Here is a 15,990-nt window from a genome sequence, read left to right as displayed (position 1 = left end):
TAAGTCCTAAATAGACATTTATTTGAAGATAATATGCAGATGACCAATAGGCACATAGAAGATGGTCAACATTGCTAATTATTAGAGATAATAATGATAATAATAATACCTATGATAAGGTATCACTTCACATGGGCTGAATGGCTGTCATTTACAAATGACAAATGCTGGATAGGGTGTGGAAAAACCCTCCTGTATTGTTGGTGGGAATGTAAATCACTATGGAAACAGTATGAAGACTCCTCAAAAAGCTAAAAATAGAGTTGCCATATGATCCAGCAATCATACTCCTGGGCATATATCCAGATAAAACTGGAATTCAAAAAGATAAATGCATCCCAATGTTCATTGTAGCACTATTTATAATAGCCAAGACATGGAAACAACCTTGAATGTCCATCCACAGATGAATGGATAGAGAAGATGTGATATATGTGTATATACACATAGGTGCCTGTGTGCACACACACACACAGTGGAATATTATTCATCCATAAAAAGAATGAAATTATGCCATTTGAAGCAACAAGGATGGAACTGCTGCTGCTGCTGCTAAGTCACTTCAGTTGTGTCCAACTCTGTGCGACCGCATAGACGGCAGCCCGCCAGGCTCTGCCATCCCTGGGATTCTCCAGGCAAGAACACTGGAGTGGGTTGCCATTTCCTTCTCCAATGTATTATATATCATATATGATAAGTAAGTCAGAAAGAGAAATACAAATACCATGTGATATCACCTATATGTGGAATCTAAAATATGACACAACTAACACAACATTGTAAAGCAACTATACTCCAATAAAAGTTAATTTAAAAATAAAATATAGCACAAACAAGTCTATTTATGAAATGGAACAGACTCATAGACATAGCAAACAGACTTGTGGTTGCCAAGGGGAAGGGTGGGGGTGGATGCAAGTGATTATATGTAGAACAGATATAAACAAGATCCTATTCTATAGCACAGAGAACTGTATTTAATATCCTATAATAAACCATAATGGAAAAGAATATGAAAAGGAATATATATATATTAACTTAATTATTTTGCTGTATACCAGAAACTAGAAAAACATTATAAATAAGCTATATTTCAATAAAAAATAAATAAAAATCATATGGAATAATCTCCATTTTATGATATTAGTGGATAGAAGTTCTCTAGGCATGCTGATTCTGAGTGTCAGTAAGATCTGTCATACCAAATTTCTTCTGCTATGTTTGTGAATAAGATAGAGTGAAGTCTCATGAGAATGTAGTTAGATTTATAAATTGTTAAATAAAATAAATTTTATATATTTTAGTAAATGCCTGAAAAAGATATCAGCTATAATCTGTGGAGAAATCTGTAGCAACTTGCTATAGTTTTATTTCTTTTATTAAATTTTTTTTGTTTTACCTCTGTACTTTTTAATGAATTAGTTTTATATAGTTTTGAAAGACTATATAAAAGGCATGTGTTTGAAATTCTTTGATGACACAAAGTTGGGAGGAATATTTAGTGCTTTTGTGATAGCACACCCAAGATTAATTTTTTAAATTTGGCTCCTATAAAAGGAATATGTGAAAAATCATCAGGACTTAAAAAAATAAATTGTGAGTGTTTAGGAATGGGAGACTTGATTTAATAATGATTTATGAAGAAATGACCTTGAGATTTTAATTCATCAAAACAGTGTGAATAAACAGTGAGATTAATTGACAAAATGCTAATGAAATTTTAAGGCAAGTTAGTATAATAATCCAGAACACAGAACATCAAAGGCTCTTTGGTATGTGGACCAGTTGAGCTAGATCTGCAATGAATATTTGTATTTGGACACCATGTTTTAAGAGAGAGATGCAGAGAGGTTGGGATGGATGCAGAAGAGGCTGATCAGGAAGAGATGTTCATGAAAAAGTCATGGAGAATGGCTAAGGGTTTCATGAACACCTAGATCATAATGGAGAGGATTTAGGGAAGTCCTGTGAGTCACCCTCAAGTATTTGAAGATTGTCAATATGGAAAGGGCTTAGACTTTATTTAGGTGACCCCAGGGATGGAATTTGGCGCATGGCAAAATTTACAGGGAGGCAGATTTGAGTCTCTCATAATAAAGGCCTTTCTATCATTTCCCATCCTGAAATGGAAACAGGATTACACCTGCCTTGTAAGGTGGTCAGTTCTCCACCACAAGACTCTGAAAGATAGACCTAGGTGCCCTTGTCAGAGTTATCTAAAGGATCATGGCTTTGGGAAGGTGAACCAAGTGATTCCTGAAGTTCCTTTTTATTTCACAAATCCCAGCCACAAGCTCAGTGTCTGTAAACAGTAGGTTCTCAAGAAATGGCTGCCAAGTGGGTAAGTACATAAGGATAAAAAATGTCAGGGGCAGACTTTTGCATTTGATAATTTTTTAAGTCATGGATGATTTTATAACTTTGAATGGTAATTTCACCTAGTATCAGGAGCATGTCCTCTTGGGAAAAATGAAACCCTTGGCCCACACAGAGTCTAAAATTTCCTAGATAATCAGCTTATCTTCCTTGCTCTGGCATAACTCATTCTCTAGAACTGTTTTTGATAGTGAGTCATGCCTCACCCCAAACTAATGTGATGCTGTTTCTTTTTCAGGATAATCGTATCCACACATCCAAGTACAGCATTCTCACCTTCTTGCCGATTAATTTATTTGAACAGTTCCAAAGAGTGGCAAATGCATATTTCCTTTTCCTCCTGATTTTGCAGGTAATGTCTAGGTTGTATTTCTTCATCATCTGTTTTTGTTAAGAGTATTCATATAATTTGAGAAAATTAATTATTTTGCTTATCTAAATGTTCATGCATAGAAAAGCAGCCTTATCAGATTTTTGATGTTTTTATTGCAGTTTCTCTTCACAAGTGTGGGAGGGATAGGAATGGGTAAAATAACTAGTACATTCATCATTTTAAACACCGAGGTCATTTTAAAATGCTGCCTTGCACTTTATTTGAACCAAACCAGAGCCTAATAATTACTGTTCACAGCCTGCTTCCTTTCTTTATCTCCCTATCACATTCACAGCATGGTTATTGACAGAGTTGAAGCAAAGAATTTATCTGACTAGTGGTTTGTGGAACTTAATTTGGTAAATTTTATTTGCATCTAAGAACAATGACATATTTTTACATATATATAAGTAAATGCTATATGTTATTTCACTGTGACTTTTTTATAGTTTTGAGTGGTTCATTGGTAGTTGGTAACCTTCCTTTTTCTTCCCGCTTGACTAAAATTTGAACCTAAGTGAAATTTCAAATTTTACTGATATTTCAGGAAGGAAAGGCATAAATCAAAGATTTAGCATACATATAAGTGGCTCATATTAGCCAGTTATTTACCTCATATTTATTTTAGAGTAATGACATCAAACAGGTAGATTCTGAATCAGCTGGGCTATGCATTAATTAAAGGAGGTAAGAGGATGAACTGGATATGTACAGTCTTGATTATAGTTTGAGCACTATTTTTTCTTTAACTAAACAGCTATTTATTCAGTAGAATAACTGTCTTAAGAATCTTGGTAGTAAGTTGCAGACATCTAAATTCAGTTAACGTAAGTCACAGACATCTAAATTCACTTAATGTGCTTTATGACAACTATTTATTTCAACAGAATGTCACTTTTCTGTTTTTTTATTTCCTTCATGTTTACTCTCAGGCAGACCCTCTCTACTTGGTGATCCTTGAAAACTTAAGAGTTTTATTTTCCTGGCTTCAATGCTGATGTAAAAGAGAGGCAGAGGGGGAGAAGGAGAGGGAGAGGCAGTGGGGAGAGGAAAGAGGGAGAAAGGGAGAATGAAAATGAATCACTTTTTCTGTTCTCTAAAAAGTCTTGGGATTAGCTTTAATTGGACCATGGTGTTACCTTCCTTTTCCAAACCTGTCACTGTGGCGCAGGAATTTAATGCAGTGATTGCCTTGACCTAGATCACATGCCAAAGTCCAGAAGCCAGTTGGATGGAATCAGTCCATCAAAATTATGTGTACTCAAAGTAGAGGGGTATTAAGGAATAAGGGGAAGAGTTGAAAACAACTGGTTGCTCCTTCTGATGGAGGCCCAGCCCAGGGTTGGTGTGAGGCTGGCAGACCTGGTATACCAGACCAGGTCTCCCTGGAGTCAAATTGCTTTGGAATGCAGCCCAAAGTGGGTGGTAAACTCCATCAAAGGCTAAATACCTGCACAAGACCAATAGTCACCAAGTTCTGTAAGGGAAAGTTGAAAAGAACTTTGGAGAGAGAGTTTAAAAGGGTGTGAAATCATTAAGAGGTAAGCAGGTAGGGTCTGAGGAGTCCTCCTGGAGTAGGAAGAAAAAAATAAAAAAGAACTGGATGCTGAACAAGAGAAAAAATTGCACTGAAAGTACACCTTATAATTTTGGAAGAGACTTTTTTTCTCTTCCCCCCATGAATTTGCTTTCGGTGTCTTCATAGGACCCTTTACACCACTTCTCTAATTTCTCTAATGGGTTTTCTTACTTATGACCAAAGATTCCTGTTCACAGAATTTTATATCTAGAAGGGGTCTTTAGGATGGTTCAGTATAATCTCCTTTTTTTTTAAATTGATGCAGAAATGAGATCTGGAGAGGTTAAGTGAGGTGTGAAGCTTTTACCATGTGTTAATGATAGAACTCTGACTAGAATCCATCTTTTCTGCGATTCAGGCTGATGTTTTTGTTGGTCCTTCAGAGGCTTTTGAGGGTTTTTTTTTTTTTTTAATCTTATGAGGAAGCAATTGCATAAAATTTATTGTAGTGCTGTTTGGTTGAGGCCTGATCAATATGCACTGACCATCTCCACCCATCCTTCCTTGCCTGATGGCCCTGAAGTAACTCCAAAATGAACCCCACTTGAAGACTACCTTTGTAAGAGAGTCATGTCGACTGCCACTGTGTCCCTCTTAGGTGGGTGGCTTTACAGGTAGAGGCCCAAGCTTTGGAGTCAAATAGACCTAGATTCAATTTTTAGCAGCGTATATTCTGGGCTGCTAAATCAGTTTGACTTCTCTGATACTTTTTTATAAAGTAGGGAAATGGTACCCAGGGTTGTGGCATTTCTGGACTTGTGGCTGTCATTCACAGTGTATTCTGTGCTGTGCACTATTTACATGGAATATAAACACTCTAGATTTGTGCAAAACACCTCTGGTACAGAATCTAACTTGATAAACTTCTCTGAGGATCAAGTGATATCATATATTAAAAGTATTTGGGATTGTGTCTGGTGCAAGGTAGGTGCTTGAAGATTCTGTCTTTGAGAATTGTAAGGAGCTGGTAAAACTGTGAAAAGTTGAATTGAGAAACTGAGAAAAGATAGGTGACATTTATCATCCTGGGAAAAGATCATCATTTGTGAAAGACTCCAAGAAGCTTTCTTCTCAACTTGCTATAAAAATTTAATTTTTTGCCAGGTAGTCTGAAAATTGTTCAATGATGCTTTTATTCTATGTGTCTTATATCTGAGTGCAAACACATTATTGAATGTTCTACATTTGTACAAATAACTGAATATCATTTCATTAATTTCTGTTGTCTTATGAAGTTGAATGACAAAACTTGAAAGCTATATTTATGAAACTTAAAAGCACTAAACTACTTGAAATGTTTGTTTCAGCTGATTCCGGAAATTTCCTCCTTGACTTGGTTTACCACCATTGTACCCTTGGTCCTAGTGGTAACTATGACAGCTGTCAAAGATGCCACAGATGACTATGTAAGTATTTGCTTTTGAGCATTCCTGCAGTCTCGGTTTTAGTTGTGACCTTTCAGAAGTAGAAAATAGAGATCCATTTGAAATTTTTGAATGAAGTTATTTGGCAAATATTTACCATAAGAAGCTTTATGGTTATTTGATGATTAATATAGAGGTCATAGAGCCAGGGCTGTTTATGGTAATAGCAAGGGGGCTTCAATAAGTAGACTCACTCCCTCATTTTATACGTGAAGACACTCTCACCTATAAAGAACTAAAGATTTCTAATGAACATACAGCTAATTAGTGATAAGATCAGAATTGATAGACAAACCTGTTTCCATTCAGTACAGTATTATTTATCCTGTATCTCAAGTCTTTGTCTAAGTTTTAGGAACTGGTAGATATTAGGCATTCTCACATCCTCTGCTCCAGAAAAGGTAATGGCAACCCACTCTAGTACTTTTGCCTGGAAAATCCCATGGATGGAGGAGCCTGGTGGGCTGCAGTCTAGGGGGATGCTAAGAGTCGGACACGACTGAGGAACTTCACTTTCAGTTTTCACTTTCATGCATTGGAGACAGAAATGGCAACCCACTCCTGTGTTCTTGCCTGGAGTATTCCAGGGATGGGGGAGCCCGGTGGGCTGCCATCAATGGGGTCACACAGAGTTGGATACGACTGAAGCAACTTAGCAGCAGCAGCATCCTCTGCTCATCGTACCAGTTCAGTTCAGTTGCTCAGTCATGTCCTACTCTATGCAACCCCATGAACCTCAGTACACCAGGCCTCCCTGTGCATCACCAACTCCCAGAGTTTACTCAAACTCATGCCCTTTGAGTCGGTGATGCCATCTAACCATCTCATCCTCTGTTGTTCCCTTCTCCTCCCACCCTCAATCTTTTCCAACATCAGGATCTTTTCAAACGAGTCAGCTCTTTGCATCAGGTGGCCAGAATATTGGAGTTTCTGCTTCAACATCAGTCCTTCCCATGAACACCCAGAACTGATCTCCTTTAGGATGGAATGGTTGGATTTCCTTGCTGTCCAAGGAACTCTCAAGAGTCTTCTCCAACACCACAGTTCAAAAGCACCAATTCTTCGGTGCTCAGCCTTCTTCACAGTCCAACTCTCACATCCATACATGACCACTGGAAAAATCATAGCCTTGACTAGACGGACCTTTGTTGGCAAAGTAATGTCTCTGCTTTTTAATATGCTGTCTAGGTTGGTCATAACTTTCCTTCCAAGGAGTAAGCCTGTTTTAATTTCATGGCTGCAGTCATCATCTGCAGTGATTTTGGAGCCCCCCAAATTAAAGTCAGCCACTGTTACCACTGTTTCCCATCTATCTGCCGTGAAGTGATGGGACCGGATGTCATGATCTTAGTTTTCTGAATGTTGAGCTTTAAGCCAACTGTTTCACTCTCCTCTTTCACTTTCATCAAGAGGCTCTTTAGTTCCTCTTTGCTTTCTGCCATAAGGGTGGTGTCATCTGCATATCTGAGGTTATAGAAATTTCTCCTGGCAGTCTTGATTCCAGCTTATACTTCTTCCCGCCCAGAGTTTCTCATGATGTACTCTGCATAGAAGTTAAATAAGCAAGGTGACAATATACAGCCTTGATGTACTCCTTTTCCTATTTGGAACCAGTCTGTTGTTCCATGTTCAGTTCTAACTGTTGCTTCCTGACCTGCATACAGATTTCTCAAGAGGCAGGTCAGGTGGTCTGGTATTCCCATCTCTTTCAGAATTTTCCACAGTTTATTGTGATCCACACAGTCAAAGGCTTTGGCATAGTCAATAAAGCAGAAATAGATGTTTTTCTGGAACTCTCTTGCTTTTTCGATGCTCCAGTGAAGGTTGACAATTTGCTCTCTGGTTCCTCTGCCTTTTCTACAACCAGCTTGAACATCTGGAAGTTCATGGTTCATGTATTGCTAAAGCCTGGCTTGGAGAATTTTGAGCATTACTTTACTAGTATGTGAGATGAGTACAATTGTGCGGTAGTTTGTGCATTCTTTGGCATTGCATTTCTTTGGGATTGGAATGAAAACTGACCTTTTCCAGTCCTGCTGAAAATTCAGCCACTGCTGAATCTTCCAAATTTGCTGACATATGGAATGCAGCACTTTCACAGTATCAGTTTTTAGGATTTGAAATAGCCCTCAACTGGAATTCCATCACCTCCACTAGCTTTGTTCATAGTGATGCTTTCTAAGGCCCACTTGACTTGACATTCTAGGATGTCTGGCTCTAGGTGAGTGATCACACCATCATGATTATCTGGGTCGTGAAGATCTTTTTTGTATAGTTCTTCTGTATATTCTTGCCACCTCTTCTTAGTATCTTCTGCTTCTGTTAGGTCCATACCATTTCTGTCCTTTATTGAACCCATCTTTGGATGAAATTACAAAATCAAGCAATTTAAAAAGTCAAGCAACTAATGTAAATAATTAAGGTATAAGATGATAGAACATTTTAAAATCTCCATAACCCAAATGAAGTAAATCATATTCAGATTTAAAACAGTTTTGGGAAAACCAAGCATTCTAAATTCCGACAAATTCTATTCTCACCCTAGATGACTGCACATGCTCTAGCCTCAATGGCTCTCTATATGCCGTTGAGTGATAGGTTTATATATCTTCTGAACCTGTGATAATTGTTTCTAGTCCTCCCAGGCTCCATCTGTGTCAATGGCAAAATCCCTTGGAAAAGCCTGAGCATCCTGAGGCTCGGAGATTAGGCCACTCAGCTTTTAGGCAGTGAACTCCATGGTGATTTTCTGTGATGCTAACCAGCTAGTCAGGTTGTGTGCTCAGCTACTTCAGTCATGTCTGACTCTTTGTGACACCATGGACTGTAGACTGCCAGGCTCCTCTGTTCGTGGGATTCTCCAGGCAAGAATACTGGAGTGAGTTGTCATGCCCCTCTAGGGAATGTACCTGACCCAGGGATCAAACCTGCATCTCTTATGTCTCCTACCTGGCAGGCGGGTTCTTTACCACTAGCACCACCTGGGAAGCTTGTTCAGGTTAGATATAGAGGTGTCTAAATATTAAGTCTGATGTTTGAATATCTTTTTATGATAATATGTCTCGTTTAACAACAGAATATCTTTATCAGTTAGGGTCTTGGCAGGAAACAGATGTCACCGTGGAATGGGGGAAGATTCAGTTCAGTTCAGTTACTCAGTCGTGTCCGACTCTGCGACCCCATGAATTGCAGCACACCAGGCCTCCCTGTCCATCACCAACTCCTGGAGTTCACTCAGACTCACGTCCATCGAGTCAGTGATGCCATCCAGTCATCTCATCCTCTGTTGTACCCTTCTCCTCCTGCCCCCAAACCCTCCCAGCATTAGAGTCTTTTCCAATGAGTCAACTCTTCGCATGAGGTGGCCAAAGATTGGAGAAAGATTAATAATGAAGGCATTATTAAAAGGGTTGTGAGTGAGGAAAAGCACGTAGGGTAGCAACAAAGGTGGCAGTACTACTTCTAGACCTGAAGGGGCAAAGGGAGGAGGCAGTTACCAGACCTGGAGCTGAAGTTGAGGGCTATCTATAGAGGAAGCACCCACTGCTGACCCAGTTCAGAAGAAACCAGTAATATATAACCCCATTTTACTCTCCTCTGACCCCGTGATTTTCTGTCAATACCAGCCAAGCCCAATCCAAAAGGCAGGGATTAAATAGATCAGCATCCCCTGGCACAGGGCAGAGTGTAGAAGGATGAGGTGTAGGTATGGAGGGGGGAGCAGAACATCCACCCCTTTCAAATTACATATTCTGACAGAATAATGTTTCCATTCTTATTGCTGGAGAGAAATTCGCATGCCAATGATGGGTTGACATAATTTACTCTTCTACCAGTGTTATAAAACTCTTTTCCTGTTAACAAATGCTAAGTATCTTTTTTCCTTAGTAATATTCATTTACTTATACATGGCAATCAGTGTAATTGTATGCACTGAGCATAGCATAACAGAAAGAATGGGATGGATTTGGTAAGGATGTTGAAAAGGGGAAGGGCTGATTGAAGCAATTTATATACTGTGATATTAATACAATGTTAGGTGTTTTTTTTTTTAAGGAAAAAGTGATAATCCTGATGATGAAAATCTATGAAATAAAAATTTCTTATGTCCTGATACTGCCACCTCTTCATCTGTTCATTTAGCCTAATCAATTGAAATAACATTTTATCTCTACTTTAGCCTGTTCCTATCTGAATGGCTGCTCATTTACTAGTTTAGTAGAAGGCTCATAATGTGTGGATTCTTCTAAGCAATATAAGATATTTACATTACTGAAATACAGCATAAGAAATAGGATCACTTGGGCATAAAAACATAAATCCACACCAAGGTGGTTCAGTATTGTATTTTGATTTTGTTTTAAATGTTCAATATTTCATAAGATCACTGTTAACAAGTAATTGCTTGACTTCAAAGAAATCCGTAAAACAGAATGGATGATGTTCAGTAAAGTATTGAGCACATATGTGAGAAAAATGGAAGCCCCCATTCCTTGTTGAAGACATCAAAATTCATGTATGGTTTTCTCTGAAACTATGCGACAGAGTAAAGGGCACATTGTCTTCTTAGAAGACAGCTAAAAATGTGTGGGAATTCGAAGAGCATGTGGCCAGACTTATTCCATTGGTGACACCCAGAATGAGATTGAGTGAGAAGGGTCTTAATTTAGAACACATGGAGCTGGGGCCAAGGTAAACATAAGTCATGCTCATTTTAGACTTGATGTTGTTTTCCAAACAGGTGAACTCAAAGTAGTTTCAGTGTCACCATTTGTGCTGACAAAGTGTGATTTAATATGTTTTCAAAATTTTTTATTGGAGTATATTTGCTTTACAATGTTGTGTTAGTTTTTGCTCTACAGCATTATGAATTAGCTGTCCATATGTATACATATATTCCCCTCTTTTTGGGATTTCTTTCCTATTTAGGTCACCACAGAGCACTGATTTAATATATCTTTTCACAAATGCTTTGATTTTCAGTTTCGCCACAAGAGTGATAATCAGGTGAATAATCGGCAATCTGAAGTGCTCATCGACAGCAAGTAAGAAATACATTCTTTAAGTTACTTTTAAGATTTCTGGTCATCAAACAGGTCTTGACCATTGGTGACTTTCTCTTTTAGTTGAATATATGTTTCTTCCCCCTTTTACCTTGTTAAAAATTGCAGTGTAAGTCCTTTGTGTCTTCATGGCTCTCTTTTATGTTCAGCAGATGCTTGTGCTACCTGCTCAACTTCTACTTCAAATAAATTCCTTGGGAGTTTCCTTTGTTGAATACAGACATGCTATAGTTACTTTTTCATTTCTAGATCTAACACTATTTGGAACTGGCACACATATGATGTCTTTTATGTAGTAGATGTTTAGTAAGTATTTGAATGATTTAATTTGGTAATTTCTGGGAATATTGCTAAAGAGACTTCAACACATATAAATATAGTGATAAGAACTTTGTACCAACTTGATAGTTGAATTTAGGATGGATTATCCACCATAACACAGATGTTTAATTGCTGTAAAATTCATCCATCAATAAAAAATACATATACGGGAATGGTTCTTGACCCTGAAGTGGTTTAAAATGTGTATTTACACACAAACAATAGCAAAAATGCCTTCAGAAAACTTTCAAAAAGGTACATTTTAAACCTTCATTTCATTGTTTCTTAGCCTCTTTCTTTGTCCCTTTTTTTCTAATAGTAACATATGGTGAAGTAAATTTGTAACATTGTACTTCAGTCTGGCAATCAGTCATGTCTGCTGATGATTTTGAAGCTTTTGGATACTGTGAATAATGTAGTTTTTAAAGGAAATATCATAAAATGAGTTAATCACATGAGATGGAAAAATTCCAAGAAATGGACATCGAGAAGGGCTAGGTAGCTTAGACAATAACTGGTAGGATTAAAGTAATTAATCTCTTTCTATAAGTAAAATATTGATCGATTATTTACAGTGCAATTAATACATATAGTTTTCCTTTATTAGATTATTTTAGAAAATGGTGTTCTTGCACAGTGAAGAAAAATGATCTTAATCTAAAACCACAGTTATAGAAACAGAGCGTCTGAGAGTGTGATCCTGGTGTGACATGGATAAGTCATAAAGATGCTTGGAACCATATGGTTTGTTTCCAGCGTCAGCAGGTTTTGGGTTGTAGCCACTATAGCATGGTGTTTATTTTTTATTTTTATTTTTTTTTAGTTTTTTATTTTTTAAATTTTAAAATCTTTAATTCTTACATGCATTCCCAAACATGACCCCCCCTCCCACCTCCCTCCCCATAACATCTCTCTGGGTCATCCCCATGCACCAGCCCCAAGCATGCTGTATCCTGCGTCAGATATAGACTGGCGATTCAATTCTTACATGATAGTATACATGTTAGAATGCCATTCTCCCAAATCATCCCACCCTCTCCCTCTCCCTCTGAGTCCAAAAGTCCGTTATACACATCTGTGTCTTTTTTCCTGTCTTGCATACAGGGTCGTCATTGCCATCTTCCTAAATTCCATATATATGTGTTAGTATACTGTATTGGTGTTTTTCTTTCTGGCTTACTTCACTCTGTATAATCGGCTCCAGTTTCATCCATCTCATCAGAACTGATTCAAATGAATTCTTTTTAACGGCTGAGTAATACTCCATTGTGTATATGTACCACAGCTTTCTTATCCATTCATCTGCTGATGGACATCTAGGTTGTTTCCATGTCCTGGCTATTATAAACAGTTCTGCGATGAACATTGGGGTACATGTGTCTCTTTCAATTCTGGTTTCCTCAGTGTGTATGCCCAGAAGTGGGATTGCTGGGTCATAAGGTAGTTCTATTTGCAATTTTTTAAGGAATCTCCACACTGTTCTCCATAGTGGCTGTACTAGTTTGCATTCCCACCAACAGTGTAGGAGGGTTCCCTTTTCTCCACACCCTCTCCAGCATTTATTGCTTGCAGATTTTTGGAGCGCAGCCATTCTGACTGGTGTGAAGTGGTACCTCATTGTGGTTTTGATTTGCATTTCTCTAATAATGAGTGATGTTGAGCATCTTTTCATGTGTTTGTTAGCCATCCGTATGTCTTCTTTGGAGAAATGTCTATTTAGTTCTTTGGCCCATTTTTTGATTGGGTCATTTATTTTTCTGGAATTGAGCTGCATGAGTTGCTTGTATATTTTTGAGATTAGTTGTTTGTCAGTTGCTTCATTTGATATTATTTTCTCCCATTCAGAAGTCTGTCTTTTCACCTTGCTTATATTTTCCTTTGTTGTGCAGAAGCTTTTAATTTTAATTAGATCCCATTTGTTTATTTTTGCTTTTATTTCCAGAATTCTGGGAGGTGGATCGTAGAGGATCCTGCTGTGATTTATGTCTGAGAGTGTTTTGCCTATGTTCTCCTCTAGGAGTTTTATAGTTTCTGATCTTACATTTAGATCTTTAATCCATTTTGAGTTTATTTTTGTGTGTGGAGTTAGAAAGTGATCTAGTTTCATTCTTCTACAAGTGGTTGACCAGTTTTCCCAGCACCACTTATTAAAGAGATTGTCTTTACTCCATTGTATATTCTTGCCTCCTTTGTCAAAGATAAGGTGTCCATATGTGTGTGGATTTATCTCTGGGCTTTCTATTTTGTTCCATTGATCTATATGTCTGTCTTTGTGCCAGTACCATACTGTCTTGATGACTGTGGCTTTGTAGTAGAGCCTGAAGTCAGGCAAGTTGATTCCTCCAGTTCCATTCTTCTTTCTCAAGATTGCTTTGGCTATTCGAGGTTTTTTGTATTTCCATACAAATCTTGAAATTATTTATTCTAGTTCTGTGAAAAATGTGGCTGGTAGCTTGCTAGGGATTGCATTGAATTTGTAGATTGCTTTGGGTAGTATACTCATTTTCACTATATTGATTCTTCTGATCCATGAACATGGTATATTTCTCCATCTATTAGTGTCCTCTTTGATTTCTTTCATCAGTGTTTTATAGTTTTCTATATATAGGTCTTTAGTTTCTTTAGGTAGATATATTCCTAAGTTTTTTATTCTTTTCGTTGCAATGGTGAATGGAATTGTTTCCTTAATTTCTTTTTCTACTTTCTCATTATTCGTGTATAGGAATGCAAGGGATTTCTGTGTGTTGATTTTATATCCTGCAACTTTACTATATTCATTGATTAGCTCTAGTAATTTTCTGGTGGAGTCTTTAGGGTTTTCTATGTAGAGGATCATGTCATCTGCAAACAGTGAGAGTTTGACTTCTTCTTTTCCAATTTGGATTCCTTTTATTTCTTTTTCTGCTCTGATTGCTGTGGCCAAAACTTCCAGAACTATGTTGAATAGTAGCGGTGAAAGTGGACACCCTTGTCTTGTTCCTGACTTTAGGGGAAATGCTTTCAATTTTTCACCATTGAGGATCATGTTTGCTGTGGGTTTGTCATATATAGCTTTTATTATGTTGAGCTATGTTCCTTCTATTCCTGCTTTCTGGAGAGTTTTTATCATAAATGGATGTTGAATTTTGTCAAAGGCCTTCTCTGCATCTATTGAGATAATCATATGGTTTTTATTTTTCAATTTGTTAATGTGGTGAATTACATTGATTGATTTGCGGATATTGAAGAATCCTTGCATCCCTGGGATAAAGCCCCCTTGGTCATGGTGTATGATCTTTTTAATGTGTTGTTGGATTCTGATTGCTAGAATTTTGTTGAGGATTTTTGCATCTATGTTCATCAGTGATATTGGCCTGTAGTTTTCCTTTTTTTGTGACATCTTTGTCAGGTTTTGGTATTAGGGTGATGGTGGCCTCATAGAATGAGTTTGGAAGTTTACCTTCCTCTGCAATTTTCTGGAAGAGTTTGAGGAGGATAGGTGTTAGTTCTTCTCGAAATTTTTGGTAGAATTCAGCTGTGGAGCCGTCTGGACCTGGGCTTTTGTTTGCTGGAAGATTTCTGATTACAGTTTCAATTTCCGTGCTTGTGATGGGTCTGTTAAGATTTTCTATTTCTTCCTGGTTCAGTTTTGGAAAATTGTATTTTTCTAAGAATTTGTCCATTTCTTCCACGGTGTCCATTTTATTGGCATACCACTGCTGATAGTAGTCTCTTATGATCCTTTGTATTTCTGTGTTGTCTATTGTGATCTCTCCATTTTCATTTCTAATTTTATTGATTTGATTTTTCTCTCTTTGCTTCTTGATGAGTCTGGCTAATGGTTTGTCAATTTTATTTATCCTTTCAAAGAACCAGCTTTTGGCTTTGTTGATTTTTGCTATGGTCTCTTTTGTTTGTTTTGCATTTATTTCTGCCCTAATTTTTAAGATTTCTTTCCTTCTACTAACTCTGGGGTTCTCCAATTCTTCCTTTTCTAGTTGCTTTAGTTGTAGAGTTAGGTTATTTATTTGACTTTTTTCTTGTTTCTTGAGGTATGCCTGTATTGCTATGAATTTTCCTCTTAGCACTGCTTTTATAGTGTCCCACAGGTTTTGGGTTGTGTTTTCATTTTCATTAGTTTCTATGCATATTTTGATTTCTTTTTTGATTTCTTCTGTGATTTGTTGGTTATTCAGAAGTGTGTTGTTCAACCTCCATATGTTGGAATTTTTAATAGTTTTCCTCCTGTAATTGAGATCTAATCTTAATGCATTATGGTCAGAAAAGATGCTTGGAATGATTTCGATTTTTTTGAATTTATCAAGTTTAGATTTATGGCCCAGGATGTGATCTATCCTGGAGAAGGTTCCATGAGCACTTGAAAAAAAGGTGAAATTCATTGTTTTGGGGTGAAATGTCCTATAGATATCAATTAGGTCTAACTGATCTAATGTATCATTTAAAGTTTGCGTTTCTTTGTTAATTTTCTGTTTAGTTGATCTGTCCATAGGTGTGAGTGGGGTATTAAAGTCTCCCACTATTATTGTGTTATTGTTGATTTCCCCTTTCATACTTGTTAGCATTTGTCTTACATATTGCGGTGCTCCTATATTGGGCACATATATATTTATAATTGTTATATCTTCTTCTTGGATTGTTCCTTTGATCATTATGTAGTGGCCTTCTTTGTCTCTTTTCACAGCCTTTGTTTTAAAGTCTATTTTATCTGATATGAGTATTGCCACTCCTGCTTTCTTTTGGTCTCTATTTGCGTGGTATATCTTTTTCCAGCCCTTCACTTTCAGTCTGTATGTGTCCCTTGTTTTGAGGTGGGTCTCTTATAAGCAGCATATAGAGGGGTCTTGTTTTTGTATC

At 37.3% G+C, this 15,990-nt stretch overlaps 1 protein-coding gene across 3 annotated transcripts in view; it reads left to right on the top strand.

The window, feature by feature from the left end:
• The window catches only part of ATP8B4 (ATPase phospholipid transporting 8B4 (putative)), a 299,618-nt gene that overhangs the window by 84,516 nt on the left and 199,112 nt on the right, over window positions 1-15,990 (top strand). For all 3 annotated transcript variants that reach the window (XM_018054182.1, XM_018054183.1, XM_013967148.2), the window contains exons 4-6: window positions 2,615-2,728; window positions 5,636-5,734; window positions 10,736-10,797. In XM_018054182.1, the coding sequence (XP_017909671.1) occupies window positions 2,615-2,728; window positions 5,636-5,734; window positions 10,736-10,797 (275 nt within the window). The remainder of the gene's footprint in view (window positions 1-2,614; window positions 2,729-5,635; window positions 5,735-10,735; window positions 10,798-15,990) is intronic.

This window comes from Capra hircus, chromosome 10 (genome assembly GCF_001704415.2).
Source record: "Capra hircus breed San Clemente chromosome 10, ASM170441v1, whole genome shotgun sequence".
Classification (NCBI taxonomy): domain Eukaryota; kingdom Metazoa; phylum Chordata; class Mammalia; order Artiodactyla; family Bovidae; genus Capra; species Capra hircus.
The sequence above is the reverse complement of the archived record's forward strand: the minus strand, read 5'-3'. Positions and strand labels throughout refer to the sequence as shown.